This window comes from Helicoverpa zea, chromosome 3 (genome assembly GCF_022581195.2).
Source record: "Helicoverpa zea isolate HzStark_Cry1AcR chromosome 3, ilHelZeax1.1, whole genome shotgun sequence".
Classification (NCBI taxonomy): Eukaryota; Metazoa; Arthropoda; class Insecta; order Lepidoptera; family Noctuidae; genus Helicoverpa; species Helicoverpa zea.
The window spans coordinates 490966-507403 of record NC_061454.1 but is presented as its reverse complement, the minus strand read 5'-3'; the positions used below and the strand labels follow the sequence as shown (position 1 = coordinate 507403).

Here is a 16438-nt window from a genome sequence, read left to right as displayed (position 1 = left end):
AGCTCAGAGCTCTAAGCATGAAGAAACATCATCACTTCATCCTCACACCTTCGCTTTGCACCTCCTTGCTCACACCTACCACAACTTCAGCCTCACAAATGCCTCCTCTACCCCCACCCACATTCACACTCGCTTCACATTCACACACACCACGCTCACTCGTCACTCGAGTGCATGGCGTTAACGAGTGCGGTCGCCAACGCTGCTGCCGCGGCTGCCGCGGCCGGCGCAGGCAAGAAGGCCGCGCAAGTCCAGTTACAGGCTGAGTTGAATACGGATGATGAGTGGAACAAGTTTCTTACTAGAGATGGATTATTGGGTGAGTTGCGAAGCTTTGAATAAGTTGGGAAAAGTATTCAGAATTAAGTATTTAATAGGTTTTGATGGCTTGATAAAGAGGTCTGTTAGTTAAAAGTACCAGAGTGTTTGACTTAGGTTAAGAAGTGATTAAGCCCGATAAGTGAAATAAAAAAACATACAAGTTAACAATTCGTTATCGTCCAAGTTTCGTGCGTACCATCCGTGATGCCAAAGTCATTATTATCCTCTGGTGGACGGAATGACATGATGCTTAGGTACATCTATTCCTTAAGTTTTCAAAAAGTAAATATGTTCATATGTGTTGTTTGTGTGGTGTAGTGGTGGACGTGTACTCGGAGTGGTGCGGGCCCTGCATCGGCATGGTGGGCAACCTCAAGAAGATCAAGGTGGAACTGGGAGGAGACAACTTGCATCTAGCCGTGGTAAGACTTACCTGCATCATCATCATTGATAATGAGGCTGTAGGATTGATGAGCTGTTCGATTATTAGAAACTACAATGTTTGCAATAAACATGCCGTTTCTACTATATTATTGTTTCCCGATCTCTACCATATTGCAAAATCTTTGATGCATTTAAAAATGTTTGCAGGCCAAATCAGACACCATAGAATGTCTAAAGAGGTTCAGGAAACGAAGCGAACCTACTTGGATGTTCATTGCGGTAAGTTGTTATTGTAAGAAACACAGACCCATGTTATTTAAATAAAGCCTTAAATTAAAGCAATAAGAATATGAAAATCTGCCTGACTAGTAATTTTGAACATTATGAAACTGTAGGAAAACAGATATACCAAAATCATTTAAGTTCGATACATAAAGAATTTCTTCGATCACATTATGAACTCTTCCCCACTCCAAAGTTCTTGCGTGAACCCATACGAAAATGTCAGTTCACCTCACAATGACAAATGAAAAAAATACCTTGTTACTTGAAAATAGATTCGAACAAAGAAAGTGTCTGTCGCGTGCCTTGTACGACCATGCACGAACTACACACGTGTCCACATACAGGTACTTACATACATACATGAACCTCTGTATCCTTATGTCTATCATATGGAACAGCGATTCTAAGTGAAGAGCCACGAGTATGGGTATCGACCAAACGCCTTAAAAACTCCAGACATGTATATTTACATATCTAGAGCCATTAAAGAAAGTTTTACAAAAGTTCGCGCTATCGTCGAAGTTTTAAGACACCCTGAATTTAATGGTGTTTTAAATGCATGTAGGTTAGGAATAGCTGGCGTTAAAGGTACGATAAATGCGAAAAGTACTGATTGATGAGAAAATAATATCTAAACTGTCTCTGTAAAATACATATGTATTTATTTCGACACAGTAAGATAGTGCCGAAATAAGAGAGCGCTTTTGGGTGTGGTCTATCAAAAGTTGTTACCAAAACCCAGCAATAAGAATTATATTCAATACTATCGTGTTGTTATTCCAGGCTGGACAACTCCTGAACGTGGTGTTCGGAGCTGATGCGCCTCGCATCGCACGCACCATCGAGCAAGAACTCCGGAATGAGGAGCTGGCCAAGAAGGGAGAGTTGGAGAGACCCAAGCGTGCTCCACATGAACTCACCACTCCAGAACAGGTAATAATCACGTTATAATTCATCACTTTCATAAACTTTTGAAACTATTAATGTTTTCTTGAGATCTTTTATTCCAGGAAGTGGCAAACGCTCAAGCGAAGATCGAGGAGGAAAAGAAAGCCAAAGAAGCAGCAGCAATAGAAGCCGCGAGATTCGCGAGGCGGGAGGCAAGAGCCAAACGCATGGAGATGCACTTCAACGACATCTGTCCCGCGCTGATGCTGCCACACGCGCAGAAGCACTTGCGGAAGATCACTGATACTATTGAACCTTTTGGTAAGCACATATCAGGTATTTGTAGGACTTTTGAGAACAATTTAAAATGAGTTTCGAACGGGAATAAAATGGTTGTAGAATCCCTAAATCATTAGACGAAATCTGCCCAAATATACGAGATACATAGATACAAAAGCTCTAAAAATCTGATAACGAAAATTATCTTACCTACTGTGAGTTGTGGAAAAAGTAATGACATCTTACTCCTACAACTTTCAGGAGTAATTTTAGCAGACAAATGCCCGATCGTAGTAGGCAAGGAAGGCGCTAAGATCCTGTCTGTGGAAGAGCCAGAGCTTGGTGAACCCAATGCGGCGGCCGCGATTATTGAAAGGCCGTCATTAGCACTGCTGTTTAAGAAGATGCCTGATAAAGAGGGGGATATTATTGGTGAGTTATTTTATACATAAGAAATATTTGACTTAAGCACTTAACACTTTAATGCATCCTAAATCGAGATAATCATCTATCTCTAACATATAAATTCCTTCGACAATCTACCTTCGCGTTATTCTAGTCACTAAAAGATTAAGCTCTATGTGCTGCTCAGATGCTTATCCCCTTAGAGAAGTCGCCATGACCAACAATCGGCCTGGACGCCATTATTATTATCGATATACCCTTTCATCGGTTTTAGTGATTCATTTCATCGACTTAAAGAATGCCTACTGCAATTTTTTGCTGACTAACAATTTTTTACTCATTTCAGAGTTAACACGTCGGGCGCTCTGCGGGGACGGCCTGGCAGAAGACGACGACGCTCGCAAGAAGCTGCCTACAACAGAACTGCGCGATGGCAACACCATCGGACTGTACGTGCCGAAGGACCGGCATGAGAGGGCTGCGGTACTCGATGTGTTGTTCCCAAAGGTAAATGAGACATATATGTAGCTTTTGGATGCCCTTGTTATTCTGGCGAGGAGAGATTTCAAGTCAAACTTAGTGTATGGTTTTGGTGGGTGTTTGTAACGTCGAGAGGCCGTTGCGGGCGCACGGAAATAGATATGTGTACCTATATGAGAGGAAAATGCAGTTTAGTGTAACTATAGCTGCGAAACTAGATTCAGGCCACGACACAATATTATTAACGTTTTCCATTTCGTAATTCCCCAGATGGTAGGCGCAGTAGTGGAGCCAGCTCCCCCCAGCGCCCCTCCACACGTACTCCTAATGTTCGGAGCCTGGCAGCGTCGAGCTGTGCTGAGCCTGGTGGGGCTGCCGCCGCTGGCTGCTCGGCTGTTGCGCTACGGGTTTTTTGCTGATGCTAGCGTGGAGGAACCTAAGTTGTTGTGCAAGACTGTAGACCAGTATGAGATGAGGCCTGAGAAGGATTAGTAAGTGGAAATTGTATCCAAGATTCTTCTTGTGTATCTTATGTATCAGTTAAAAATACTAGTTATACCATGGCTTACTGTGCAGTGGAGAAACACTTGTATAATGAAATAAGATCTAAAAGGTTCTTTGTCCCAGTATATCTCTCTCCCAAATGTTTTGTAAATTGGCTAAATCTATTCCCCTTGTAGAAACATTGCGTAAAAAAGTTTCCTTTACACTTGAGAAAATAACAAAAATAAAAAGGCTAAATGAATTCCACAGCTGTGAAACCATAGTCCTGATGATAGCAGTTGGCTTAGCAGAGCCTGAGCTAGCTGAACCCGAGGAGCTGTTCCCTGACGGTCCTCCAGAGGAACTCCTGACTCTTGGCCCTCTGCACGTGAGTGCAGACGCTGTGGTAGGGAGTGAGGAGTGTGCGAGGTTCTTCCCGCCAGGGTACAGCGAGCCGGAGAGGAAACCCAAGTCCAAGAGCAAGAAGAAGAAGAAGGTAACTGTTGTCCTAGTTTTAGTTGTGCAGAGCAGAAAATATAGTGGCATGACATGTAAGGGCGAGAAGTGATTATGGGGGTAATTCCATATTCAGAACGTCAATATTCGGATTGAACTAGAAATATTGTAAACTAAGACGTTTTTCAAATTACAAATTATTTTAAGACCTATTTTGGAGAAACCAATAAGGCTGATGCAAAAACTATCGTGTACCTATCAATTCCTTGTAGCATGGTTCAAAGAATGTCATCAAAATCATCTTTCTTACCACCTACAATCTATTTCACACAATTCTTTCTTTTCCAGAGACGTCGTGCCAGCAAAGAAGAGAACGCAGAAGAGGCACCCGACCACACTCAGAGCACAGAGAACGGTGAAGCAGAAACCAATGGGGACACGGAGAATGGAGACGAGGGAGAGGAGAACGGAGATGGAGAGGAGAATGGAGAAGATGGAGAAGATGAGGAGAATGAAGAACAGCATGCGGATAAGGCTACGTCACCACCACCGCCTACACCACATTAGATTATTACGTCATCTAGTTTATTCGATTATTTTTGTGATCTATGTATATGTATAGGTATTTTAAGTTGTTATAGGTAATCGATTAGTCTCTACTAAATGTTAACGACGAATTTATTTGGTTTTTGCTTTTTATTAAATAGCAATTCCTATGTTTTATGTTTATTAAAATACATTGATCCAACTTGATACTGAATTTCCGCACTATGCTTCCATAGTATACAAAGTGTGTTGTAACTAATCACATTAAATTAAATACGTAAATATGCTGGTGAATTATACAAGGTGTTGATTTGCATTTGTGCCATACGTCAGGAGGAGGACATGAAATACGTAAATAATCGATTGTAATTACAGTAGACGGGAAATAGCTAATACGCACGGCTTTTTTTGTCATTGTAATGTCGTAGCATTTCAGAAGTAATCCAATTTTATGAATGAAATTTATGAATGATCGTTACGTATGCTTTCTGTTTGGGTTTGTGTGAGGGCGCAGCACGGTTTTAAGGCCAGTAACACACGCGCCAAGTTTAAATACGGCTAGATAACATTGACGCATTTCCGAAAAAAAATTAAAATCAAAAATTTTCCTGCCGATTTTTTTGTTGATTTGGGTTGAGAATCATTAGTATAATTACGTCCTTGACTATGGCACGGATGCAAATCAACAGCTTGTATGTCGATTGACACAAAGAAAAATACTTACCTACGCAAAAAAAAACATTTTTTCGAAAAAAGTAAATAGAATAAAAATGTGCGAGAGTTAGAACACCTTTTCAATAATTATAATACATTGCATATTCACTGACCTGTGTTGTAGGAGCGGCATTCACCGTAAATAAGCACCGCGTCGGTTTACTCCGCGGCTGTGTAATTTACTCGAGGCAGGGTTGTTTATTTACACTGATAACAAATCACAAACAAAAACAAAACACTAAAATGGCGTCCACTTTCGCATACACGATCTACCGTCCACTAAAACAGGTAAATCCTTATTAAATAAAAGCAATAATCCTGCCTGTATGCAAATACACGTTTATCGAAAAAACAATCTCTTGCGCAACACAAACCCAGCGCTTGACATCAAAGAAACCGGCGGCGCGGCGGCACTGCACTAAACAGTGCACACACACGTTCCCGAACACGGAAATCAGCAAAAACTAAAACTTAGTCAATTGAAAGCTTAAAAACCTAGTCTTTTCTCCTCCGTGTTAAAAACCCTTTAAAATAAGTGACGGCTAGAAAGATCAAATAAAAATGTAAGAATTACGCATAATTCAACTATGCAACATAATATATTTATCACAGTATTTTAATAAAATTATTAATGAGTAGAAAACAGCATTTAAAACATTAAATAGTGTGCAATTTGATATCAAAAGAGTTAGGTTGGCAGCAATATCCCGGTGAAAACTTTTTCTTTTCGTTCATGACGTGAACGTATGACTTTGGTCCTTATTGCTGTTAGAATAAGTTTCATTTTACCTTATCAAATTTTATTTTTTCTTTTAAGAACGGCAATCTTTATTTTGATCGCTAGCCGGGGTCATTGACCCTTGCGTACTTTATCTCTGCTTTACACACACCATGATGTTCTAAATAATTATGAAAACGAAAAATAATTCCTGTGGCTAAACCAATGGATGGAAAATTTGGAATTCGTTATAGAATACCTTTAAGTGGTAGGATTAAAGGCTCCAGCAGACCGGATGCGTATGCGTAGACGTAAGCGTAGACGTGCACGTAGACGTGCACGTACCATGAGTTGTAATGTATGGAAATGTATGAGACAGGCCACACCGCTTGCGTAACGACGCGCACGTCTACGTTACGCAAGCGGTGTGGCCTGTCTCATACATTTCCATACATTACAACTCATGGTTACGCCGTAACTACGCGCGTGACTACGACGTGGTTACGCATACGCATCCGGTCTGCTCGAGCCTTTAATGTGATTAGGTACGACACACCCGATATGTCTAAGAAATAATAATAAAATACTGTAAAAATGAAATAAAACGCAGTAATAATATTCTAAACTTTGTATTTCATTTATTTATAAATAGTCAATTATAGTATATTTGTATTAACAATAAAGTAAATGAGTAACGACTTAACTGATAAGGTGGAGGGGGAATATCTTACAGCGCGGGTGCCGCCACCTCACACTACTGAGTCTTTTCGGTTCCTGAAACAAATAACTTTTATTTAGAGAGTACTTCTTTGAAATAAATATGTTCACTTCGAATAGCTATGCTGATGTTATAGTCCAGATCGACGTCAGGTCAATTTTGCAGATAGATGTAAATAACAAGTGAGATGGCAACACTTCTATCTCATCACCATGGGACTATGCCATGATGACAATTAAAAAAAAAACAATGTCTGTGTTTGAGTGTACAAGTTAGAAAGAGAAGTTCCTGCTCACATCAATGAGTTTGTCTGATGAATGAATGTGTAAACATGAATATGAATAACTATAGCTACTTTTTTACCGGTCGAAGACTGATTTTCATGTCTACGGTGTTACCATGTTACACAATTTCCTCTCAAAGTGTGTGTGTAATAAAGTGTGTATACGTACCATATATAATGGTTGTCATGATGCGGCGCTCGCATGACGCCGACGCCGCCGCCGAGCCGCCGGTAGTTCATCGCGCCACATAATCGCCATTGGTTCGATTCCGGGTCGAACACCTACAACATAACGACGTCAGTGATGATACCTCGATCTCGATAGATAATCCAGAGATTAAGTTTAGGTAACGACCTATTCAGACCCAAGTTCAGTAATACATAAATGTCAGTTTTCTTAAAACTGCTGTTATCTTATAAATTTTAAGCGTTTATATTGTCGGTGAAAATGGGCCTCGAACAATAAAGTGTGTACACTGATAACATATATTTGAGAGACTTATTAGTAATTCCAAGGTAACCCTGTATATTTTTTTTTACGTACTCGAACACAATCCACATAAATTTAAGTCAACAATTACCTCTATAGACTTAAGATAGGCGGTGCCGTCGAAGCCGCCGACGGCATACAGCTGCCCGTTGACGACGGCCAGCCCGACGCCCGAGCGTCGTGACGTCATCGCCACCACCGGCGACCACGTGTCCGTGTGCGGCTCGTAACTGTGGAGATATAGCGAATTTTATTAAGGTACATGTCGGAACAATTTCTGTTGGTCGTTCGGTAGGTCTTAGGAATAAAACTGTTGTTATAACGTAGTTTTTTGTGTGGTTTTGTGATTTAGTCGAGATAAGCCAAACGTGGACATAATAATTCGCCGGTACCTACGGTTCGTGTCATCAGCCGGCGAGACAGTGATGGAATGCCTATGTTTCTTGATAAGACCTTGAGGTTTAGGAACCCTAATGAGTGTGCGACTGACCGCTCGGCAGAGGAGAGCTCGGTGCAGTCGTCGCGGCCGCCGACGGCGTAGATCTGTCCGTCGAAGACGGCGCAGCCGAGGTGCTTGCGGCGCGTGGACATGCTGGCGGCCTGGCTCCACTTGTTGCTGCGCGGGCAGTACCGCTCCACCGAGCTCAGCGGCGCCGCGCCGTCCGACCCGCCCACGGCGTACAGCTGCCCGCCCAGCACCGCCACCGCCACGCCCAGCCGCCGCGTGTTCATCGGCGCCACCTGCGGACCGCGTACATTAGTGCTGGCCGGCAGTGCAGGTGTGCTCGCTGCTGGTTGGGCACGCACCTTGGTCCAGCGGTTCTCCTTGGGGTCGTAGCGCTCGACGTGGTTGAGGCACTGCACGCCGTCCTGGCCGCCGACGGCGTACAGGGCGCCCTCCAGCACGGCCACGCCGACAGACGTGCGGCACGACGACGTCGGCGCCACCGACCCGCACCACTGCAACAGTACATCACATGAACATGTTCCTCCAACATCCTCCTGCCCATATCTCAATAACTAATTTAACGACGCATCATGTTTTCTATTTCCGTACTCATCTATCTGCCATCATATTACAAGTAATATTTTTCCTAGCCATTAAAATACATGAACTAAGTCATTTTTTAAAACACTCAAATATCTGTAGTCTTTTTGAACTGCAATTTAATGTAGAGCTGGGGGTATCAAGACTAGTACACAAGACAAAATAAGTAATTAGTTTATCTTGTAAATATTTTAATAGTAGACAAGGCATAATTTTCGTAAAGAGCTATCACATCACAAAATGATCTCTTTCTTTTTGTTCAGCTGAACCTTGCGTGTGACTAACCTGATTAGTCTGCGGATCATACCGCTCGATGCTGTTGAGATAGCTCTGTCCGTCATGGCCGCCGACGGCGTACAGCAGGTCGTGCAGCACGGCGACGCCGACGCCGCAGCGCCGCTTGGACATGGGCGCCACCATCTTCCACTCCGACGTCTGCGGGTCGAACCGCTCCACCGATGCGATGGCGTCGCCTGAACACCATCCGCCCACAGCGAATAGGACTTCTCCTGGAAATGGAACACAAATTGCGAATTAACAAAAACTACACACTAGAGCCGGTAATAATAATAACGCAATCCTGATTTAAAGAACATAGAAGCGTCTACGTGCTAAAGTTGTGTTAATTGACTCTTGCGATGCGAACTATGACGAAAATAGTTGGACAGAAAATGCATTTGAACGAACTTCGCTGAACGGGCGCCACGGTCGAATATGGAAAGTACACAATGTATGGAATAAAGGAATACATATAATTATTATATTTTGCCGACTACTAATAGGTTAGGCTAGAGCAAGATGGATAATGACATTTTTCAAATATGTCAATGGTCAGATAACAATTGTCCAGGATCTATGATTAGTGAAAATATAAGTACCATACATGATTAAATTTCTTAAACAAAGAAGTATAATGAAAAAAAATACTCACTTTTGAGGATTTATGTCCTAGATATTTTTAACCAGTTAAAATTAAATGTTCCCCGATTGTCCCCGAACTAACCTCGTCTCGTAGGTTTCCTAGGCCTTGTCCTAGGTCCCTGCATGAGCGGCCTCTCCTGGGGCAGCAGCAGGTAGTTCTTGGCCTCATCCAGCAGGTCGCGGCAGGCGTCGTCGGACCGGATCAGCAGTTCTGAGGATACTGTGCCCACTAGGAACTTGGGGCTTAGCAGTGGCAGCCGCACGTGTTGTAGGACCTACAAATGAGGGTTTTATGATTACGACTAATTCTTCATTGTAAAAGATTGCTGGCTAGTGAACGAGTTTATACTAGATGCAATGGACTCTGTCCGTTAATTAAGAAACTATATAATTAACTATATAATTATTATTATTACTGGATGGAACAGAAATGCTTTAGGGAGAGGTCGTAGTGCTTAAAAATGTGACATAGATCTAGAAAAGTCTCGTATCGTATCTCTTCAAAAGGGTTGGTCTGATTAGTTTTTTTTTTTTCGAGGTTACGAGAAGGAGTAACAGCCCTTTCAGTAAATAAATAACCTTCTTACTGCCGATTGGGTGTATTAAAAAGAAGAAAGGTCCATTGTCACATTTGTGTGTTTAACTAAATCATCCACATATAGGTTCTGAGTTAGTCACCTGTGCCAGATGCTGTCTCCTCTCAGCCACATTATACTTGACCCAGGACATGACAGCCTGGAAGGTCTGTTCCTCCGAGCGCACGTTCAGCTCGTCCGACGACACGATGTCGATCAGCTGCGCCGCCGGCAGCAGTAGGAACTCTTCGCTTTCCATTACCTGGGTAGCAAAAATGAGATTATAGGTTCCAGTAGGGGTTTAGATGGCGATTCATATATACATTACAAGGGGAAGTCCTCTCGTGTTCATCGGGTTTTGTGGTCACTTATCCAGAGCATCCTGTTCGATAGGGCTCTTCTACACTCAGTGACCCATTTTTACACTTATAACACGGTAATTTCGGTACCCCGAGCTCCCAAAAACTTTTAAAACCCCCTTAGATATTCGAATAATATTTTTGCACATAACATACCTCTGGAAAGTTCTGTTGTGTGAATTTGTCAGCGATCCGGAGCAGTTCTCGGCAAGAGTGTGTGTCGGCGAAGGCGCGTATGCCGAGGCAGTTGGAGCAGTCCAGCTGCCGCTTGAGGAACTCGCAGCACACGTCCTGGATCTCCTGGAGTTGCAGCAGGCATGCTGCCGGGAGCAACGCCTGGGGAACAGGGGTCAAATACGAGAAGTCACATTTTGCCAATCAGAGCTAACCTTCTTTTGTTTTATTGACATTCAGCGCGTCAGAAGACCTTGGTCTGATTGCATGTTTAATCCTTTCCGTGTTACCGTTTTCATAATGTAAATACGTACACAAAAGTAAGCAGTTTAGTCATAAAACTAAGTCGGGTTATAGTTAAAGGGCACTATTTATTGAGAACGACTTAGGGAACTTTTTGGAAGACTTGACACGACTTTGAAGGGACAAGACAGGCAATTGTGGTCTTCTAATGCTCTAAATTCTTGCAGGAACCTGTGGCTCCGCAACTAACCTGGACATTGCTCTCCTCGACGACGATGTGGGCAGTGTAGCAGAACTCGACGAGCTGCTCCATGGCCTGTTCATCCACGTCGCGGATGGTCACCTCGGTGGCGCGAGACTCGGCCAGCTCGCCCGTGAACATCGCGCGGAAGTACGGGCTGCATGCTGACAGGATCACCCTGGATTGCGAACAGTCCAGTGTTAAAAACTGGGCATGTATTGCCGTTGACTTGTTAAGAAGACCAAGACGGCCTTTGTAATCACAGGTTTAATGTAAATCTATTGGCTTTACGATGGGTGCCCCTATCGTGATGAGAATTTGCAGCTTGGGAATACTGTCATAGCAATTTATTTTCGAATGCAAGTTTATGGAACTTTATGATCTATATTCTAGTATTTATACTGCCAGGATCCAAAAGAGTGATTAAAAATTTAGATGTTTATTAAAACATAAACATCTGTGTATTTTCAAAGAAACTATTAAAGAAGTTTCAAAACAAAACATAAAAGAATTATCATAAAAACAACGTAGGAAAAAACTAGGTCAACTTTAAACAAAGAATATTTTAAAGATAAGATATCTAAATCCTTGCAGACTTACTAGCATACAAACTGCTTATAAATGCAAATATAAAATGTTTGAATTATTTTGTTTTGTAGCCAGGACTTCTCGGTAAAATACGACTCGGATTTTACGAGGTAAAAATAACCTTCTGTCTGCCTTAGTATAGTTTCAGAGAGGAGGGTATTCTTCAAACAGACTCTTTACCTTCACATATCAGTACAAAAGAGGTTTACAACCTACCGGTGAGCAAAGAGTTTCCTGTTAGCGACATTGAGCACCACATCGCACAGCTCCCGGTGGCGGCGCAGCGCCGACAGCTCGCCGAGGATGGCGCGCGGGTGTTTCTCCGACGTGTGCGACAGCCGCGCCCCGCCGCCGCCGCCGCCGCCCGGCGACCCGCCCTCCCCCATCCTGGACACCCGTCACCACAACTTTACCTTCACACCCCCCTTGTATCTTAGGCCGGCAATATACGAAGCAGGGGCAACGGCTTCAAACTGTCGACCGCCCGAATCAGTTGCAACTGCTCGAGCGGTTTGTATATGTGCGTCCATAGAACTCGGCAGTTCACTGTGCATTCGACAGCTTGAAGCTGTCGCCCCAGACTGCTTCCAGCAGTCCGTGTATTGCCGGCCGTAATCACAGTGCAGTGAGAACTCCAACACAAGTGAAGTCCTTGTGTGGTGTGCGAAGATTCGGTGAAAGTAAGCGAAAACAATAAGCACCTATAACCCCTATAGCCTTCAAATTACATACATTGAAGCAGTTGGAAACTACTAGACACGGAAAGCAGGGGATCGATTGTTTGTAAGGCTCATTTGCAATTGCCTAGCCATGTAGACAGTGGGCTTTTGAAAAATGAACTCAATTTTACCTTTGATCAAGAAATACTTATAATACAACATTGAACTTAAAAATATTTTGATAGTTTAAGTTTTGAGTTAATTACTTCATGTTCCGGGCCTCAAACAATATGGCGTCGGGCCGGACCGAAAGCCCAAAGGGCAGCATGCGGCCCGCGAGATTCAGCTTGTGTTTCGCTGAAAATATACAATTTGAACGTCAGCCTTTCAACAAATAAAAGTAATCATATTCTTGGTCAAAAATATAAATGCGTTTGTGGATATTCATTAAAAAAATAATTTTCCTCCTAAAAGAACAGCTGCTAACAGAAATGCTTGTATTTTTGTCGTGGTTATACCGTTCGCTTTCCAAAATAATGTGTTTAAATAACAAACTGTGTGGTCAATACTTCATTCGTTTGTTTGTAAATAACGTTGTTAAAAATATCTCTGGCAGACGGACGTTTTTTTAGTTCCTAAGCTACTCCAAACAACGTTTTAAATGGAAAACCCTTTCTTCGGATGCTTTTGCTAATGAAGGCTTACAAATCAGTATCAACGTAAGTATTCCAGATCGAAACTGCAGCTATAAATAATGCAAGTGGACGCTACAATCCAACTATTAGAAAAGGCAATAGAATATTCAGAGGAAAGCCGTGCATGACCACTGTAATTGAGAAATCGATGTCTGAGGGGGACGATTGTAATACATCAGAATTAGTTTAGCAAGATCTTCGTACAAATAAATCATTTGAACCATCCGACTTCTTCCGTCCACGCAAACATTAGTCACAGTGTACATGCCTAAAAATATCTAGTTTATCTAATTAGATCGTTAGCGAAACTCTACATATAATTATTATCGCATCAGCATAAATAAACAGTCCATGCTCGATAGTTGAACTACAATAGTCTCGCAGCCTCGCGACCTAGATATGTGTCGCGGTCTCACCTACTCTTTATGTCCATGAAATTATATGGGTCACTACCTGTTCTATCATTTTATTGCAAATGGAAACTATTTATAGTAGTCCGTACATTTGATGTGGGATTCGCATTGGCGGGCAGGGACACTCGCACGGGAGAACGTGACAAATGACGTCATGAAACAGTGTAGCACAGAGATGTATTGTAACTTTGTAAGCTAGGAGTTACCTAAGTTAGGTAAGTAGGTCAAATTGGTGCTGAAATGTCAACCACCTCGCAACATGCTAGCTTTAAGTCAATACTCGTGCATTGTGATGCGGATTGCGTAGGTAGGTACTTCACAATGGTAAATACTCGAAAGAACTAAATTTTAGCTACATTTGTTTTCAAAAAGTTGAAATAGGTGCAAAAACTGTTTCTAAGAATTCTGGCACAGATGAAAGCCAAAACTATTTTTCGTCGTTAGCCGCCAAAATACAGAGTTTACTACACTCTAACCTTGGGTTGCTGGGCACTTGCACTGACGGAGTAGCTCGTCTGTCGAGCGCCACATAGGCGGGGCGTATAGACACTGACTTATTCCTTGTAATATAATGAACAATTGCAGAAACGGTATTAAAAGCGCGAAATTAGGTACTAAACTAATAGAGTCATTCGCGCCAAATCATCATCTTCCTGCCCTGTTCCCAAGTCATTTGGGGTCGGCGCAACATGTCTTTTTATTACACTGGACATATTGCAAATAGACTTGGCTATATTTTTATGACCCGCCGCCTGCCTGACGTCAACCCTCCTTGGGAATGCTTTTGTTGGCGGTTTTCCCTCCGCCTGAGGGTTGACCCATGGTGCTGAATATTATGCACGGGGTCTATAGTTTTTCCCTTAGTCGCGTCTTACGACACCCACGGGATGATATGGGTCAGCCCTATTCGAAACCGGGAGCTGCACGGCTTTCGCGGCATTCGCACCAAATATTTCCCTTAAAAGATAATGATTTTGACCACAGCCAGCTGGCAAAATAGTTTATTAAAATCCTATATTTTCGATATAAAATTTCGTTAAAATAAATACATGTGGGTGAGTTGAGAAAATGAAAATATTATTATTAATTGAAAATATTACTTTGATTAACATATAATTTCCATATTTTATGGCGTCATTAAACTACAATAACAATGTGGGAAATGATTTTATCTGGAAATCAACAGGCAAAACCAAATATTTGTTAAATTAAAACAATTCTACGTACAAGAATGCGGAACAAATGTTCAACAAGTTTACAGTCAAGGCTACTTGGCTCCCTCGCTCTCTCCTAACCAGCCGACTATTAACTAGGAAACTAATTGTTAATGCTGTTCATTCACACATTTACACAATCACCTTGTGTAATGTCAGTAGCGCACATCAACGCTGATGTAACAACGCTTCTTTAAAACATTCTAATTATATAAATGTTTCATTAATATCTGGGTTGATTGCATATAAATTATGAGCTTTTATGACTGCGGGTCACTTTATTTATATCTTTCCAAGCAATCTCACACAAACCACAATAGGTGTTACACATTTATTTGCATATATAATAGTATGTATTTATAAGATTTCTTCAGACAATGAGGAATGTTTCAGGCATTATAACATATTTTATTATTGTTTTCTTTAAAACAGACATCATAAGGCTAATGATGTTTGGAGTATTAACATGATAAGGCACAATTTTCACTCAGACATATATTTCAAGTGTTGAAAACAAGAGTGTGGATTAATGTATGCTGGTCAATATATTTTTATAGTATAATGGTGACCTAATTAAGATTTAAATAAATTTGTAAACAACTATTGACCTATTTTACTAGCTGTCACAGAATTCTAAGTTTAGACCACATCATTGGATAAATTATTGTTTAAAATTATAATTTCAACCAATCAAACAAGGGAAAGGCGTGGACAGAGTCCAATTCCAGAGAGAGTTCTACATCCCTTACTCAATCCATAAAATTAATGTTCTTATTTTATGTTTATTTATAGCAGCTAATCATGATAATACACAAGGAATACATACATCACCTTCTATTGGTTGTTTAGTAATAAGCTATGAATCACACACAAACACACTAAGTGGCTGAAAATTCAGGAAAAATCTAGTTTAGTGAAAAAGAAAACTGTGAGACAGATTATTATTAGAATCATTCATCCTTTTCATTCTCACAGCAGGAAAAACATCCAACGTTAGTAGATGCTGCTACTAGGCTGTATAAACAATCAGCTGTTGCCAGTCTCATATTTACAATACAAGCCCACCCAGAGACAAAACAATGACTTCATGTTTCATGATAACACAGCCATCAATTAAAAAACTATTCCAACTATGTGAAAAAAATTCGTGCCAATTATTTGTCAATGATATGAAAGTTCACTCACCTTTTGTGTCCGCGTGAGTTACCCAGCTGCAACCGCAGCGGGGGCGAAGCCCAGCCCCACACGGAGTCAATCTGCAACACACCATTCAGCATTACCGTGATCCAGCCCCGATTCACACACTACAATCTTGTTTGCCAATACAACTAATTTATGCAATGTATGCCCTCAGCCTCACTCAGCACTCACCTTTGACGATTCCTATTCGACCTCACAAAGAAACCTGCCCTCTAAGGAGTGTTACACTTATCAAACGCCCTGAGGAATGTAAAACAGTTAACGGCACATCGATTTTACGATTTCACAAGTTTTTATGTTTACTAATGTTGCAGCATAGGTATCGTACTTTTGTCCACTAGTCAATTTTTGAAGGTCTGATCAAAATAACTGACAGGGTATCATACGGCCTTCGCTGAAGAACTTATTTCTTTCAAATCGTCACACATAAATATAAACAGAAACATGCAAATTTGATAAAACTCTATTCTAGTTATTGTTTTACATTTTAAAAACACAAAAACATTTTATTCAGTGTAAATAATATAGCAAACTATAAAATGTATTTGGAAACCCGAATCAAGGTTTCGAATGTACGTCATGTATTGTCAAGTTTGCGATTGCCGCAATGAAAAATTGCAAAGCTAATTTCTTGTCTTTTTTATTCCCTCATTTTAGT

At 41.4% G+C, this 16438-nt stretch overlaps 2 protein-coding genes across 3 annotated transcripts; one reads left to right on the top strand and one right to left on the bottom strand.

Moving 5' to 3' along the window:
* Positions 1-174: 174 nt before the first annotated feature.
* LOC124646159 (thioredoxin domain-containing protein 3-like) lies at positions 175-4811 on the top strand. Its single transcript, XM_047186241.1, has 10 exons — positions 175-319; positions 640-743; positions 913-984; positions 1774-1923; positions 2001-2199; positions 2419-2589; positions 2909-3069; positions 3313-3533; positions 3796-4021; positions 4330-4811. The coding sequence occupies exons 1-10, from the start codon at positions 175-177 to the stop codon at positions 4546-4548; spliced, it is 1668 nt and encodes a 555-aa protein (XP_047042197.1). The 3' UTR covers positions 4549-4811.
* Positions 4812-6572: 1761 nt separating this feature from the next.
* LOC124645636 (kelch-like protein diablo) lies at positions 6573-16304 on the bottom strand. Of its 2 annotated transcripts, none has more exons than XM_047185457.1 (14): positions 15952-16297; positions 15766-15836; positions 12525-12615; positions 11816-11986; positions 11021-11189; positions 10510-10689; positions 10098-10256; positions 9502-9694; positions 8784-9007; positions 8258-8410; positions 7941-8191; positions 7542-7680; positions 7130-7242; positions 6573-6733 (listed from the first exon to the last, which is right to left on the bottom strand). In XM_047185457.1, exons 3-14 carry the CDS (start codon positions 12584-12586, stop codon positions 6709-6711), a joined length of 1839 nt encoding a protein of 612 aa, XP_047041413.1. In that variant the 5' UTR covers positions 12587-12615; positions 15766-15836; positions 15952-16297; the 3' UTR covers positions 6573-6708. The 2 variants fall into 2 exon arrangements, 1 of the variants encoding a protein (XP_047041413.1); XR_006986258.1 differs by having other exon boundaries at positions 6704-6733; positions 7847-8191; positions 15952-16304.
* Between the last annotated feature and the right edge of the window lie 134 nt (positions 16305-16438).

Bases quoted from the DNA above. Each gene is read 5' to 3' on its own strand.
- LOC124646159 (XM_047186241.1), top strand. From the start codon at position 175: ATGGCGTTAACGAGTGCGGTCGCCAACGCTGCTGCCGCGGCTGCCGCG. The intron at 744-912 runs GTAAGACTTACC...AAATGTTTGCAG, and splicing joins ACAACTTGCATCTAGCCGTG to GCCAAATCAGACACCATAGA. The intron at 3,070-3,312 runs GTAAATGAGACA...GTAATTCCCCAG, and splicing joins TCGATGTGTTGTTCCCAAAG to ATGGTAGGCGCAGTAGTGGA.
- LOC124645636 (XM_047185457.1), bottom strand. From the start codon at position 12,586: ATGCTGCCCTTTGGGCTTTCGGTCCGGCCCGACGCCATATTGTTTGAG. The intron at 11,987-12,524 runs GTAATTAACTCA...ACGGGTGTCCAG, and splicing joins TTTGAGGCCCGGAACATGAA to GATGGGGGAGGGCGGGTCGC. The intron at 10,690-11,020 runs GTTAGTTGCGGA...CCTGTTCCCCAG, and splicing joins TCGAGGAGAGCAATGTCCAG to GCGTTGCTCCCGGCAGCATG.